This window comes from Vigna unguiculata, chromosome 4 (genome assembly GCF_037176805.1).
Source record: "Vigna unguiculata cultivar grain cowpea cultivar isolate G323 ecotype 2 chromosome 4, ASM3717680v1, whole genome shotgun sequence".
Taxonomy (NCBI): domain Eukaryota; kingdom Viridiplantae; phylum Streptophyta; class Magnoliopsida; order Fabales; family Fabaceae; genus Vigna; species Vigna unguiculata.
In genome coordinates, this window is record NC_140795.1 from 20,216,550 (window position 1) to 20,233,091 (window position 16,542).

The following is a 16,542-nucleotide window of genomic DNA, read 5'->3' on the forward strand; positions in this document are numbered from 1 at the left end:
CAACCCAACCCGGACCGAACCCGTGGTGAGCCAGATTGGCTCGCGAGTTCCAACCCAATTTAATAGCTCTATTCGTACCCTATCCGCCACGTTAACATCCCTAGATAGGAGAGAGGTCGAGGGCAATAGCTTTAAGCAACAAAGATAATAAGTGGGAATTAATGGTGTGCTTTAAAAAGCATGATTTCTTTTCAGAAAATAAATTGCTTTCTTGTTTGTTGATAAAGTTTTTAATTATATATATATATATATATATATATATATATATATATATATATATATATATATATAGCTAGTATAGCTCCTTTTTTAGATTCATTTACTTATGACTTTTAGAGTTAGCTTTGTGTGTATATATAACACACCTCTTATAAGATTTCATACACAATCAATATTACATTATCCCTTTTTTCATATATTTCTCTCTTTGTTTTCTACATGTTATCAAGAGCCCCAAACGATCTATGATTGAGAAAGGACTTTTGCAGTATTTCCTTTTTCCTAAACCTTAAACCCTAAGTCCTAAGCCTCTTTCGTAAATTTTATGATTGAGAAGGTATTCTTGCAGCAGTTCTTCCTTCCTAAACCCTAAATCTTAAGCTCAAAGTCGTAACCTTAAGCCTCTTTCGCAATTTTTCATGTTGCACCCAATCACAATTTTTTTGTCTGCTTTGAGGCCTTTTTGGAAGTTCTGCACCATGTTCTTTGTGTCATATTAAGGCATTTGCAATCCTCTAATATTGGGTTTGTGTTTTTTTTTTGTTTGTTGCTTTCGTTGTGTGGTTTGCATTTTTATTTTGTATTCGGTTGGTTACGACGACTTGTAAAGAGGATTCTCTTCAGTCTATTAGTATGCAATTGGATGGTAAAAATTATTCATACTGGAGTTATGTTATGGAAAACTTTGTTCGTGGAAAGCCCATGTGGGGTTATATTTCAGGTGTTAAGGAAAAATCGATTGACACCAAAGCCAATGATTATGCTACTGCTTTAGAGGTATGAGAAGTTAATAACTCTAAAATTATCACTTGGGTCAATAATTTTGTCACACATATGATTGATGCTCAATTGGCAAAATATGATATGCAAAGGAGGTATGTATCACATATCTCAATTGTATACACGATCTAATTTTGCCAAATAATATCAACTTGAGACATATTTGTGCACTAAAGCAACTTGAGACATATTTAGAGGTATGAGAAGTTAATAACTCTAAAATTATCACTTGGGTCAATAATTTTGTCACACATATGATTGATGCTCAATTGGCAAAATATGATATGCAAAGGAGGTATGTATCACATATCTCAATTGTATACACGATCTAATTTTGCCAAATAATATCAACTTGAGACATATTTGTGCACTAAAGCAAAATGACATAAATATTTAGAACTTTTATCTATCATGACAACCTTATGGGATCAACTTGCCTTAACTGAGCTAGCAGAAATTGAGTGCTTTTGCATCATATATTACTTGTAGAGAATCACAACTTTTGGTTCAATTTCTTATGACCTTGTGCAGTGATTTTGAAAGTTTGTGTTTTAATGATGATGTTGTTAATGAATTATTAGCCGAGGAAATTAGACTTGTTTTCCAATCGTAGGCCAACATAGCCTTGTAATATCAATGTACATCATCACTAAATATACCTTCTAACAAATGGATCATTGACTTAGGTGCTACTAATCATATGTCACATTATTTGCCTTCTTTTTGTTTCATTATCACTTAACTCACCCATGTCAATTGCAACTACTAACGGTGATTCAATTTCATTATTTGGTATTGGTACCATTGTCACACCATCTCAAAATTAGGGTTGCTTTCAAGTGGTTGCCTTGTATGGTTGACGACGTGCTGATGGAAGACTTGGCATTGCTAATGAATAGATGTCTAGTGGTGTGCAAGCTGGATTAATCAAATACGAGTGGAGATCTGCAACTTCGCCGAAGCTCGCGATGGCACTGCTCTAGCGAGTTGCAGGTTATGGATGTGAGAAGATTTGCACTTTGCAGTGGTTCTAGCTCAAGGAAGCGCGATGAAGCAGTGCGTTTTGTTCCAACGAAGTTGTTCTCGTGGTTGCTCTGATGTTGATGTGTGAAGTCCGGTGATGCTAGCGTTGTTCTGTTGGTGACCTGATATAATGCGTCTTGGCTTGGTGAGAGAGGAACAAGATGATGAATACATGTCACTTTGTCACAGGTTCATATTAGTGTGTTAAGATTGAGGCCATGTGCCAACTGTTGGTTGGACATATTTTTAAAGTGAGGATTGCCACATGGCATGTTTTGGTTGGGCTGATTTTTGTAAGTGATAGATGTGATGCAAATAGATATATTGAATGTGTAAAAATAGATTTTGTGTGGCCCATTTGAAAAAGAGGATTGTATAAGAAGAAACTAAGGGTGTATCTCCTTGTATATTTTTTCCAAAATTTACTAATTTTTGTCTTATTTTGTAGCTTATATATAAAAATTTATTTTCACACTTTGAATGAACCAAATTTAACTTGAGCTGAATCAACAAGCATTAGAATATCTAAAAGTAATTTATGCAACTAAAAGCACTTTTCGTGACATTTTTATTTAACATGTTCAATAAGTTCAATTATCACAAATCATGTTTAAATCAATCTTTTAAGTAAACAAATCAATTAAAAGGTCAAAATTAAAGAGTAAATGAAGGCATAAATATGCATTCATCATCGATCTAAGAACATTTGTGAAAACACTAAGAATGAAGTGATTACAACATTATGGATTTATCTGAACCACTTCAGCTCTGTGCTGGCTAAAGTCCCGATAAACATCTTGCACCAAATAAAATTTGTGCTCCTAAAGATCAACATCTAAGCCCTAAAAGCCTTTAAATAATTTTCTGGGTCAATGTCTTTGGGAAAAGGAGGAACTTTAGGGACCATGAGGTGCGAAAGAACCTGTTCGTCCATAATCTCCCTTGAAAAAGGGTGACCCTCCTCTTGCTCTTGGTTAACTCACTTATGTTGCCGATCTCGAGAATCCTTATGGTCTTGCATCCTTCGCCTCCTCATTGGAACATTTACGTACCTCCTTATTCACCCATCATAGCTCCTTCTTATAGTGAGTGGGGGTTAGGATCGAGTTTTATTGAGTCCCACGGTGAGAGCCAATTTGGTCGGGTAGAAAACAAAGAGCCTTAAATCAAAGGCAAAAGATACAATGAATTTTGTATTCAAAATTAATAACCAATAGTTTCGTGTCCTTTGGTCATGGGAGTTAGCATTTTATTTATAAGCAAATAAGTTACAAATTGTTTATTCTCTGAAAGATAAGAGAATATATTAGTTACAAAAAATAGTAACAAAATATCAAAATACAAAGATAATAACCAATTTGGTTTGGTAGAAACTAAGAGCCTTAAACCGAAGGCAAAAGATACACTGAATTCTCTTACTCAAAATTACTAACCAATTGTTTCGTCCTTTGGTCGTGGAAGTTAGCATTTTATTTATAAGCAAATCAATTATAAATTGTTTATTCTCTGAAAGATAAGAGAATATATCTGTTACAAAAAATAGTAAATAAATATCAAAATACATAGATAATAACCAAAACATCATATCTCTCCAATACAATATGATTCGTTAATGAAATTTAAACCAACTACTTGATGAATGTAGGCCCAATTCTTGGCCCAATCTTCCAGGCTAGTCTTTGAATATGAACTCGGCTCATAGACAGTTAGTGTCGTGATTTCACTAGTCTTTCATAAGGTTGGACATCGACCCAAACAACAAACATTTCTCCCTTTCTGGTCTTTACTCATAAATGTTGCACTGACCTTTACCATGTCGACTATAAGACAAGTATGTGGAGAATTACCCATCTATCCTTGGATCAAGTTTAGAAATCAAATTGTTACCCCCTTAACTAAAAATTATCAACGTGTTAAAACGTCAAATAAATATAACAAATTTTGTTTAAAAGAATTAAAATATACGCAATTATAAAGTTTGGAGACTAAATTAAGTTAAAATTTCGAATCATTAGAAGTTGATAGATAAAAATATATTTAACCCTTAAAACAAAGAACAAAATGTATAATTTTATATTTTAAAATTTGCCTTCTAAATTCGTAAAAACTAAAAGATAATGCTACAATAATTAATTAAAAAATCATATATATATATATATTATTTATCATATTTTATTTTATCTATAACTTTATTAAATCGATTAACTTTAATTATATAAATTTTTTAAATGTATTTTTTAATATGTATAAAATGAGTAAAAGAATTCATATTTATGAACTTTATTGTAAAAAAGCTATAAAAATTAAATTAAAAATATTATAAAATAACATTTTAACTATAATGATTGAAGTTAAATATTCATAAAATAAATAAAAAATTTATGTACATTATAAAAGTAATTTTATATATTATAAATATCATTTAGTGGATTTAACTTAATTAGAATTATATGTTAGAAATGAAAGTGTTTGTACATTACAAATTACAAATCTAGTAAACCCTCTCTTGCTTTAGAATGAATCTAGGAGAAATAGTATATATGGTTGTTGGGAAGGGACACCATAAACTACTGCGCTCAGCAACAGATTTTTTTCTTCTTCCCACACACCTTAAACGACGACTGTTTCAGACCCACGGTGCCGGTTGGTGGTGCAGCCTTTACGCCGATCTCACAAACCACGTTCTATCCATTATTCTCATCAAAACCAAACCCCTCCCTCCTCTTTACCCACAAACCCTAATTCAGAAGACAGGAGGTCGCTTTCTTCACCATCATTAGCGCGTAATTTTGAATTCAATTCAATTCTCCTTTTGCCATTTTCTTCCACTTTCGTTTTTCGTTGGCGTTGTTTTCGATTTTTCCATCTGGATTGGAGTTGCTGGAGCTCTTGGTCTTCTGAATTGCGCGTTTTTGTTTTCGATTTTTCCATCTGGATTGGAGTTGTGCTGCGTTTTTGTGCCTGGTTTTGATGTTTTCCTTCTGTGCTTATTGTTTTCTGAGAATTGTGTATTTGTATCTGATTTTGGTACATGTTTTGTGATTGATTTTCTGTATATCGCATGATGGGTGTGATTTTGTAGTTTTCCATTTGTGATCATGATGATGAACTTAAAAGCCGCCCCCCACCCCGTGCTATGCCTTTATTCATGCTGAGGTTCGGGGGCAATTGTGGTGTAGATTTTGGATTTTGTATAGGAATATGTTGTTGAAGTAATCAGTCTGGCATGCTGGTAGGAAGACTCATTTTTGGTAAGAATTATGTTGATGCTGGTGTTGGCATGGTTCAATGGTTGGTAGTTAAAGGTGGGGGATTATGAGGCTATGGGTGCTACGCCTTTATAAGTTTATTTATATGTTTAATTTAGTTTTATTTTTGTCACACACACACACACACACACACACACATATATATATATATATATATATATATATATATATATATGTTGGATGTGAGATTTGAACACCTCCTTTACTCATCCATCAGGATTGGACATTTTGAATTTGGAGATTCTTGGACTGATTTATTAAAGAGGGATCAAGTTATTTAAAGTGTATGTCTATGAGAGTTACTTATTTTCACCTTCATTTTCTCTTAATTTAATAGTTAAATGTGAGTTTTTTGGTAGACCATTGTATTATAAAAATAAAGGGTTAGAGTGAGGGTAGAAGCAATGATCTTTTAAGCAGCTAGAAAGTAAGAAACTTATTGTGTAAGTTTTCTATTCCTTCTTTAAACAAACAAACCGTGTATTTCAAATTTCAAATTTACATATTGCGTTTCTCCTTCTCTATTAAAATTTTTATTTAGATGAATCTTACCTAGAGGGTGTATTTTTCAATGATGGTAATATACAAGAGGGTTAACTATCTTAAACGAATTATATCCTCTTTTCACTTTTTGGATTTTAGATGGAAGAATTATATCCAATTTTGTATCAGAAAATAATGTGTGCAGATTGTTATATTTGACTAACTTTTTAATATATGATTTTGAATATTCTCTTGATTGTCAATTTAACTAATTCATAATAATTGTCAGTTTGTGTGTATTTGTGTTGCTGTATCCTATATTTTGGAAATTATGGATGTCTCTTTGAGTCTGTATCCATGCTTCGGAAGTTCTCCGTCTATATAGAACAATGTTGTTGACACATATTCTGATCCTTCATCATGACATTAGCTGACCATATAGTTTCCTATTTTGATTAGGAAAACCTTTTTCCATTTTCTAATATGTTATGGAACTTTTTGCGGGCAGAAAGCTTCAATGGTTAGTTTTTGTCATAAAGCAGAAGGGTTCTTTAGCTTAGCTCATTATGAGTGATCCATTAAGTTTTGTTGCACTTGAACGAGACTTGGTTCATTTGTAGAGGTAACCTTGACTGATCAGTCTCTTCCTCTTTTGTTAGAAGGCTGACATAATTATTGAGGGAGGATGGAGTAACTTCATGAAGCACCGTGTAATAATGTAGAATACCATTGTGACTTAATCTGTCTGTATCTTTATTATCATGATTCTCTTGCACTATCATATGGCTGTCACAGCTTGTTCTTGAGGTACCAGAGTAGTTAGTAGGATGTGGGATGTTAAATTATCATAAGTGGGGGTCATTGTGTCATAGCTACTTATATGAATCTGTGTTTTAAGAATTTCTCTAACCTGGTAAAATTTATCTCATATTAATCGTGAAGACTGGAAAATTATTTATCAAGTCGAACTCTACTTGAAGATTTCTCAACTTACAGCATTATTGATTTTACATGATTTTTTATTTCTTGTATTATTTATGCTGTAAAATCTAATGTAAAATCTGTTAGATAGGAAGATAGGACTTCTATAGATTATTTCTTCTATAAAATGAGAAATGTCCGTACCTTGGTTCTGAGTTTGGGTTTCTTCCTTTTGCATCTTATTTTCAGGCAAATGGCATCTTCTTCAGACACTTGGATGAAAGAATATAATGAAGCTGTAAAACTTGCTGATGATATCACTGGCATGATTGCTGAACGTAGTTCATTTCCTGCATCTGGACCCGAAACCCAGCGGCATGCATCTGCTACAAGAAGGAAGATCACGATATTAGGGACCAGGCTTGATAGCTTGCAATCTCTTTTGTCAAAGGTCCCTGCGAAGTGAGTGTTTAGTTGTTTCCTGTGCTGATTAGGAAAAGTTCATGGTGTTATGGCAGAGCATAGTGACCTGGAACACTATTGGGTTGTAGTCATGTGATACTGTGTATTTTGAAATAAATGTTTTGAAACCTTCTGATCTTGACTATCTATTTTATGTTAAATTGCATGCTTGTTATTGAAGTGTTTCCTTGTCAATAATGCACAGAACTGAGAAGGAGATGAATCGTCGCAAGGATATGCTTGGAAACTTGAGGACTAAAGTTAACCAAATGGCTTCAACATTAAACATGTCAAACTTTGCAAATAGGGATAGTTTGCTTGGGCCAGAAATAAAATCAGATGCAATGAGCAGAACTGTTGGGCTGGACAACAGTGGACTAGTTGGTCTTCAACGGCAAATTATGAAAGGTCACTTTGAATTGTTTGAAATTTAAAAATATTAATTGTAGTCTGCTTTTTTTTTTTTTATATTAATTTGGAAATGTGCTATTCACGCAGAACAAGACGATGGCCTTGAGAAATTGGAGGAGACTGTAATCAGTACTAAACATATTGCGTTGGCAGTGAATGAAGAGCTGGATCTACACACTAGACTCATTGTATGTTCCCCCATGTGTTTCTTTGCTCCTTTTAGTCCATCTCCTATAAGTTATGAAATCTAATCCTTTCTCTTCTTTTGCTAGGATGACTTAGACGAACATGTAGATGTTACAGATTCTCGGCTGAGGGTAACACTCTCACTATAACTTCTATACATAACATGTTTTTAAGCGCAAGAAAGTTGAATTTATGGCTTGGATTTACAACATGCACGATTTGGTGGAATCATGTGATACTTCAATTATCTACTTATCTTTTTCAGTCTATAAATTCCTTCATTTTGATAGGTATATTATCTTTAAATTGTTATTTTGAAAGTGAATCAATTTAACCTCCTTTCAAGTACACGACACAGGCACACATATTATTTGGTCTTTCTTTTTTGTGGTAGTGGTTTAGCTATAAAATCATACTTATTTGGGATGAATATACTTTCATCATTATACACTGTCAATTATAGATCTGTGGGGATTTCTGCTCATAATGTTACGTTTTTATTTGGAGATAATTATTTTTGTATAACAATATTTAGTAAATTTTTTTAAATATATTTGCATTTCCTTTACCTATCATTAACACTTTAATTTGGAAGTTTCAAATTTATATTTGACACCTGGCATAGAAAGCAAAAGTATGTGAAAATAAATGAATGATATTTCCATATGTTAATATAGGTATTTCTGGTGCATTTATTTAAAAAGTAGTTACTTGTTAACTCTCCCCATTGTTTTAGCTCTTAATTTGAGATAATGTAGAAATGAAGTAGCTTGCAACTGACCTTTCGAGTTTATGATTTGTAAACAGCGAGTTCAAAAGAACTTGGCAGTTTTGAACAAACGTACCAAGGGTGGTTGCTCCTGCTTGTGCATGCTTCTATCAGTGATCGGTATAGTGGTTTTGGTTGTCGTCATATGGCTGTTGATCAAATATTTGTAAAGATAAAAATACCCAACTCGTGAACTCTCTTTTTTATGTTTCTAAATATGTGCATTGAAATATGGCAACGTGTTTCTTTGTTTTTATCACTCGTTGTTTTGGAAATGACAGGGAATTTACTTTGTTGAAAGGTTTTGTTTTGTAATTCTCAGTTTTAAAGTTTTGCCTTGGAGTGTTTCTGTTGTAAAAATCATTATATCGAAAGTGGCTTCCATTAATGACTTGTTAAGCCAATTTGTGCCTTTTTGGAGCATTTTGAATATTTGTCATGCGTCTTCCTTAGTTCCTATCTAATTATTTTAATCCAAACAATATTTCATGAAATGACAATTAAAAATCACCACTAACGTTACTTAGTTTTCCTCAATTATTTCTGAATACATAATTAATATAGTACTAGTTTTATCATCACGATTGTTCAAAATTAAAAGTTAATCAATAAAGAAACCCTCTTCTTCCTTTATCAACTTCTGTAGATACCACTTGTATATCTGTATGAGGTCGAGCTCTTGTCTGGGATCCACTACCATGCATTTCATGCATTGCTTTGAGTTGTATAGACGCTTCATTCTTATTCTGGGCATTCTTATTCTGGGCTGTATGAACGCTTCATTCTTAAAAATCACCACTAACGATACTTAGTTTTCCTCAGTTATTTCAGAATACATAATTAATATATATACTTGTTTTATCATCACGATCGTTCAAAATCAATCAATAAAGAAACCCTATTCTTCCTTAATCAACTTCTGTGGATACGACTTGATACGACTTGCATATCTGTATGAGATCGAGCTCTTGTCTGGGAACTACCATGCATTTCATGCAGTGCTTTGAGCTGTATAGACGCTTCATTCTTATTCCCTCTTGCCAAATATATGGGTATCAACCCTTGAACATTAGTTGGTAAGCTGGTGGTGGTCACGGGCATCGAAAACGAGGTTTGATCTGATTCCTGGTAGTTGTCTTTAGACGGAGTTTAATCCTGAGACAGGCCATACAAGGAAAAAGTGACAAGTGCAATCACATTTCCTTGCATATTATTACTATGTGCACATGTCCCATCTTCAGTTCTGGGAGTCGATGACTCCTACGTGGAACTATGATTTTTGTAACAATCATAACAAGAAACCTTTGATCCATCTTGAGTCCACTGACATGAAAGTGCTTGAACTCAGCAGCAGGATTCCTCAAGCATTAACCATAGTATTGGACCTTGTTGAATTCTTGGACAGTCCCAGTTTCACCTTTTCTTACTTGCACATCCATTGATTTGAGTCCGGTCACATCTTTCCAAGCTTTTTTGTTGATCTCCATGTGGAACACCTTTGATACTTGATAGCAGCACATCATTTTTGAACTTCAAGTTGGTGAAAAACACCTTCACCAAGTCTGGATAAATTTTTCCTGAAAGTTCAAAGAAAAACTTCAACCTTTGATGCATGGACAGTCCCAATTTCACCTTTTCTTCTCTTTCAACCTTTCCACCTCTGCTTTTAGAAGTTTCACCTCCTCAGTTTCAGGATCTTGCGATGGCTCTTCACAACTCGAGTGAAAGGGAATTGACTTTAATGACAATTTAACCTTTCAAGCTCTTTATTCGATCCATTGGCGGTATATACAACTCTCTCATTTACGCCGATGGTCTTAGGTCCCTCTTAGCACGAACCACCCTATTGCAAGCACTCTTGACTTGATGAAGCATTCAGCAAAGAATCTTTCCGCATAACAATTTTGTAATGGAGTGTAACACGCACGGGAAATATTAATGAGATGGATAAGGAAGGAAAGTTAGTTTTGCAGCCAAGCCAAGCCACGTGGAAGATGACCAGCAAATGAAGGGCAGAAGGAAAAGCATGAGGCAAAGGAGAGAGAATGTGCATTTGAAGGATTTTGTGCGTTCAGATCAGACATGTGTGTGGTATGATCCTTATTTTGAAATCTTCTCAACTTTTCTCTCATGAATTCCCTTCGTTTCCTACCTTGACAATTTCCTTTTTCTCTTGACCAGGTTATGCTTTTCTGTGGTTATTGTCGAACTCTTGAATTGCTGTTTAGAGCTTTAATACTACAATTACAGAGACATTCTATTTTCTTTTGTGGTGTATCGTTTCCTTTCTCAGGACATTACTAGTTCTTTTAAAACTTTATTATCACCACATGCTAGATTTGGATAGAGTAGATATTGCTGTAATTCATTTTGAGAATGAGGTCATTCCTTAGGTTCAGATGTTGCAACGTTTGTATGCAGTTAATACTTGGGCAGCATTGACAACAACATTAGAATCACAGTTTGGGCCGTCTCCCTTTGATTGTCCCATGGTGAAGTTGTTCAAATTACAACAAACTACTACTGTTTCCGAATATTATTTGAAGTTCATGACTCTTGCTAATCGAAGTTCGGGCTTACAAGATGATGCTTTGCTGAATTGCTTTCTGAGTGGCTTACAGGTTGAAATTCGTTGTGATGTGGTTTCTCAATCCCCATTATCGTTGCTACGGGCGGTGGCGTTAGCCAAACTATATGAGGAAAGATATATTACGGTGCCTAAATCTAGTACCCCATCTATTCGTCGTTATTCCCCTGTATATGGGTCTGCTCATACTACTTCTTATCAACTAGTTAAAACCCTCACCAAATCGACCCTTCCACCCCTTTTGTCGACTCCTAATACTCCACCATTAAAAGACCCAACTGTCAAAAAAATTAGGCTAGCGGAAATGCAACTCCGTCGAGACAAGGGATTATGTTACTTTTGTGATGAAAAGTTTTCGTTCAATCACAAGTGTCACAATAGACGGTTTCCGTTCTTGCAATTGGAGGAATCCTCCATGGAAGGAGACAAGGACTCTCCCGATACTGGCCAATCCGTCCTCATTGAAGAACCACTTATCGAGGACCATCATCTTTCTCTAAATGCGCTTAAAGGCGGTATTGATGTAGGTACAATTCGATTTCTAACTTATGTTAGATAAATTACCTATTACGGTTTTGATAGATGGGGTAGCTTTGATAACTTTCTGCAACCTCGTATTGCAAAATTTTTGAAGCTCCCTGTGGAACCCGCTCCTTCGTTTAAAGTCATGGTGGGGAACGGTAATTACATGGCCGCTGAAGGAGATTGGTTCAGAAATTAGTTCTACACGCACAGGGGAATCTGTTTCAATTACCCGTGTATCTTCTTCCTATTTCTGGACTTGATCTTATTCTTGGAGCTAATTGGTTGAAGACGATTGGACCCCATGTCGCAGATTATGCATCATTGAATTGGAAATTCTTGCATAATGATAAGTTTGTCACACCTCAAAGGGATGTGGACCATATTCCAATGCAAGCTCATTTGCATCATGTTAGAAGAATGGTCAAGACTAAGGCAATTGCAGAAGTTTATACCATGCAAATGGTGGATACTAATAATGTGGTTCTTCATTTACCTGACTTGCCGGAAGACATCAACCCTCAATTGGCGGTGTTACTAAGGAATTATGCCTCTGTGTTACTTCTTTACCTCCTCGTCGTTCACACGATCATTCTATTCCTTTAATTGAAGGTTTTCCTTTACCCTTACAAGCAAAAGGAAGAAATCGAGAAATTGGTGGCAACCATGTTTAATGAGGGCATTATTCAACCAAGTAAGAGCCCATTTTCTTCTCCAATCATTCTTGTTAAGAAGAAAAATGGTTCATGGCGTGTGTGTACTAATTTTCGTACGTTGAATGCCATAACTATTAAAGGTAGTTTCCCTGTACATACTGTGGATGAATCGATTGACGAATTATTTGGTGCTTCAATCTTTTCGAAATTGGATCTATGTTCTGGGTACCACTAAATCTTGCTAGAACTTGCAGATAAACACAAAACTGCTTTTTGGACTCACTGTAACATCCCGACCAAATATTACAAATTTAAATAATATAATAAAAAAATAAAAGACAAACGACATTTATTATAACTCCATTTTCCAAAAATGCAAAAATTTAAGACTTTATTACGTTGTAAAATAACTCAAAATCCAAAATTTATAAAACTCAAAATATAATAGCCAAGTTCAATAATTTAAACGATTACAAAGTCTTTAAAAACCATAAATTAATAAAAACTCTTGATAAAACTTTTTTCTCAGTCTAGCCCCGCTCCGACTCTATGTCTCACCAAATCCACCTGCAACATCATCTGTTCACGTGTAATGCAATACACGATCATCGCCAAACACAAGCATATAGGGTGAGCTAACAGTATAAAGCATATATATACATACAGTTCAAATACACATACACATCAATAGAACTCTTATCCTTTGATTCCACACCACATGGCCACCACCATGTCATCCATGATCTATGTCTTTAGATGAATATTAAGATGTCTTGCTGCCACACCTACAAGCCACAACTTGTAGATCACGTGCGGGAAACCTACTACAGACCACACTCCGTAACATTAGGTGGAGTTCCCAATATGAACATAGTTCATAAGGAGGGTAATCTATCTAGACCCATCTGTACGAGCCATACCTCGCACACTCACACCAGCAACACTTGCCAACCCTAGCCACAACTCAAGAGTTCCTCGTGTTCATCCGTCATCCCGAGCCATAACTCAAGAGATGGCATTCTGAGTCACAATTCAAGGAATGCCATGTGTTTAACCCCTATCCCGAGCCACAACTCAAGAGATATGTTTTGAGCCACAATTAAAGGAACACTCCAGCAAGCCCACCTTTAAGGTATCCCCAAAGCCTTGTAGACCATGAACATCCAAAACAAACAAGTCTGCTAATCCTGTAATATCGCCTAGTGCTGTTCTAGAGCCGCCAGATGAAATTGTGTTCAGACCGCATAGCGAGAACACATCTGCCGCCAGGCGCCAAGCGCCTCAAATGCCACTGACCTACATGTATCGCCTGGCAGGGCGATCTTCACCGCTAGGTGCCCCTTGTTCCTATACCTCACTAATTTGGCAACTATCGCCTGACGGTCAAACACCACCGCCAAACGTTGTATCAGTACTTGCGCAGTACTGGTTTGAGTCTCTTGTAAAATTTTTCCACCCATTGCTCCATTATGACAATTGCATCCTCTAGTTGAAGTTGGTTGATACAACCATCTCTGTGGTCCATACTCTAGAATCCGCAACTCTATTGCCTAACGGTGACAATACACTTATGGTTTTTCCATTAGGAGTTATTCTCACACTTTAACCTATTCCCAAGTGCAATCCAATCATAGTTTACATATAACTTAGGTGTTTTCAATTCACTCACCCTTGATCCAGTGGCCTCATGATTCACCATCCTAAAATAAATAACCACGAAAAACCCCAAACCTTAATTTCCTTCACAACCACACAAGTTTCTTATTCTGTGCTGGCACTTGGCAGCTCAATCTGTACTGCCAGGCAATGCATAGTATTTTGGAAATTCCCAGAATTTCAAGCACGTGCAAAGACCCCAAGAAACCCCAAAATTCATCTCTCTGAATATCCCCACGATCCCACCGTCAATCAAGCTGCCAAAGGGGTCTAATACTAACGTAATTATGTAATAACAGTTTCCTTAGGATAATTCTGAATCCATTAATCTTAGACACAATATTCCAATCTCTTCTAGACCTTAAAAATGTATCATTATCGTTATTTACTCAATTACCTTAAATCGTTGCAGAATTCAATCAACCAATTTCATCTAGTATTCACTCATAGTTAGAGTTACATTTCCCTCTGATTAAAATCACCCAGAATCACCAAAACAACGAAAAGAAGATGAGTCGCGTGGCAGCTTTGAAGGCCCGCCAATGTCAAATCAATGCACAACCATTCAACCAATTCATATTTCATGATAATTCTTATAAATCTAGAATTATATTGTCACTCATCATGATCAAACATATTAAAATAATAAACACTTAAAATAACACACAATTTGACATACCTAAGACTCAAACCCAAGTCCTCTCAGCACAATTAAGCACTTTCAACCACTTGAGCTAGTATTTTTTCACATCATACAAGCCAACATTAATTGTCATAAAGGCTCACACTACCTGCATTTATTAATTTAATTAATTTTTTCGGGTCTTACACTCACCATGGTCATTTCAAATGGTTGGTCTTGCCCTTCGGATTGACTAATGATCCGGCTAAGTTCCAAGGATTAATGAATGATATTTTTCGGGACGTTTTACGAAAGTTTGTTATGCTTTTTTTATGATATCCTCGTATACAATTCTTTGTGGCCTGCTCATTATCATTTGGAAGTGGTTCTACAATAACTTCAGCAACATCAGTTGTTTGCTCGTTTTTCTAAATGTACTTTTGGAGTCTCCGAAATTTATTATTTGGGCCATATTGTGTCTAGACGAGGAGTAGCAATGAATACTTCAAAGCTGGATGCAATTCGTGATTGGCCCCAACCTACAAATTTGAAGAAATTACGCGAGTTCCTTAGAATCACAGGGTATTATCGCATATTCGTTTACAAATATGCCCAGTTGGCATCACCTTTGACTGATTTGTTCAAAAAAGATGCTTTTCTTTGGTCTGCGGTAGCCACTACAACCTTTTCTCAATTGAAGGCAACTCTTATGAAAACCCCTATGTTGGCAAGTCCTAATTTTTCAGAAGCCTTAATTCTAGAAACTGACGCTTCTGGTTTTGGTGTTGCTGCGATATTAAGTCAGGCGAATCATCCCATTGCATATTTTTCCAAAAAGATGTCCACGAGAATGCAACGACAATCTGCCTACACTCGTGAGTTTTATGCAATAACAGCGACATTGGCTAAATTTTGTCCTTATTTGCTAGGACATAAATTTATCATCAAAACTGATCAAAAGAGTTTAAAAGAATTATTGGAACAATGGCTCCAAACTCCCGAACAACAACAATGGCTTCCTAAATTTTTGGGTTTCGACTTTGTAAGTTTTAAAATGGTTGAAATGCCAAGAAGGGGAGGGGGGTTGAATTGGATAGTTAAAAATTTAGGCAATCTTTAAAGGCTAAAAACTATCTTTAATTAAATTAAATCGATCACCAAATTTGGATGCAAAAACCTCTGGACAATATACTTTCAACCGATCAAAAACAAAGTTAGCTGATTGATTTTACTAGACAGATACTGTACTGGTATAATCAATCTATTGAATTAGAAAAATAGTCGACATGAATACTGAGAAAAATATAGAAATGCATATTTACAATTTAGAGCAAGAACAATGTAAAAGATCAATCAAGACAGATTCTAATTGATTATACAAACATGCTTAGTGTTGCAGATGCCACCAAAACACTCAAGAATATGAAAAAGATGGTTTAATCGAAGTTCTTTAAATTTGGATGTAGTTTCTTTTTAGAACCCGGATGAAATTAGTGTTTCTGTCTTTTTTATATTTTACTTTGATGATATGAAAATGACTAATTTTTCGTATCATCTAGTAAGATCTAAGAAAAGAGGGGTAGCTGTCAACACCTAATTTCGTCCGGACAAATAACATTATTTTAAAAATAAAAATAAAAAATAAAATAAAATAAAATAAAATAATATATATATATATATATATATATATATATATATATATATATTCAAAAATAAATGTTAAATAAAAAGGATAAAAAATAAATTGTTAAAAAAAAATAATAATAAAAATTAATTAATAAAAGTTTTTTGAATTTATGTTTTTAAGCGTTGAGTAAAATAATTTTTGTCTTTCTAATATAATAAAAAATATATTTTCGTTTTTAATTAATTAATAAATTCAGAAATTAAAAATTAAAAATTAAAATTGAAAATAAAAACTATTAGGAGGATTGGAGGGAACGATTTTTTATTCTTCGATCTCAACTTCCTCCAAC

At 34.7% G+C, this 16,542-nt stretch overlaps 1 protein-coding gene and 1 pseudogene across 4 annotated transcripts; both read left to right on the forward strand.

Annotated features, from left to right (window-relative positions):
* The first annotated feature begins 4,538 nt into the window (after nt 1-4,538).
* On the forward strand, nt 4,539-8,922 carry LOC114182270 (syntaxin-51-like). Of its 3 annotated transcripts, none has more exons than XM_028069101.2 (6): nt 4,539-4,805; nt 6,945-7,157; nt 7,363-7,565; nt 7,656-7,756; nt 7,841-7,885; nt 8,562-8,922. In XM_028069101.2, exons 2-6 carry the CDS (start codon nt 6,949-6,951, stop codon nt 8,691-8,693), a joined length of 690 nt encoding a protein of 229 aa, XP_027924902.1. In that variant the 5' UTR covers nt 4,539-4,805; nt 6,945-6,948; the 3' UTR covers nt 8,694-8,922. The 3 variants fall into 3 exon arrangements, with proteins under 3 accessions (XP_027924902.1, XP_027924903.1, XP_085528838.1); XM_028069102.2 differs by having other exon boundaries at nt 4,541-4,779; XM_085672712.1 differs by lacking the exon at nt 4,539-4,805 and adding an exon at nt 6,442-6,492.
* Nucleotides 8,923-9,039: 117 nt separating this feature from the next.
* On the forward strand, nt 9,040-12,526 carry LOC146886915 (uncharacterized; annotated as a pseudogene). Its single transcript, XR_014994611.1, has 2 exons — nt 9,040-10,614; nt 10,705-12,526. The product of XR_014994611.1 is annotated as an uncharacterized LOC146886915 (transcript).
* Nucleotides 12,527-16,542: the final 4,016 nt, after the last annotated feature.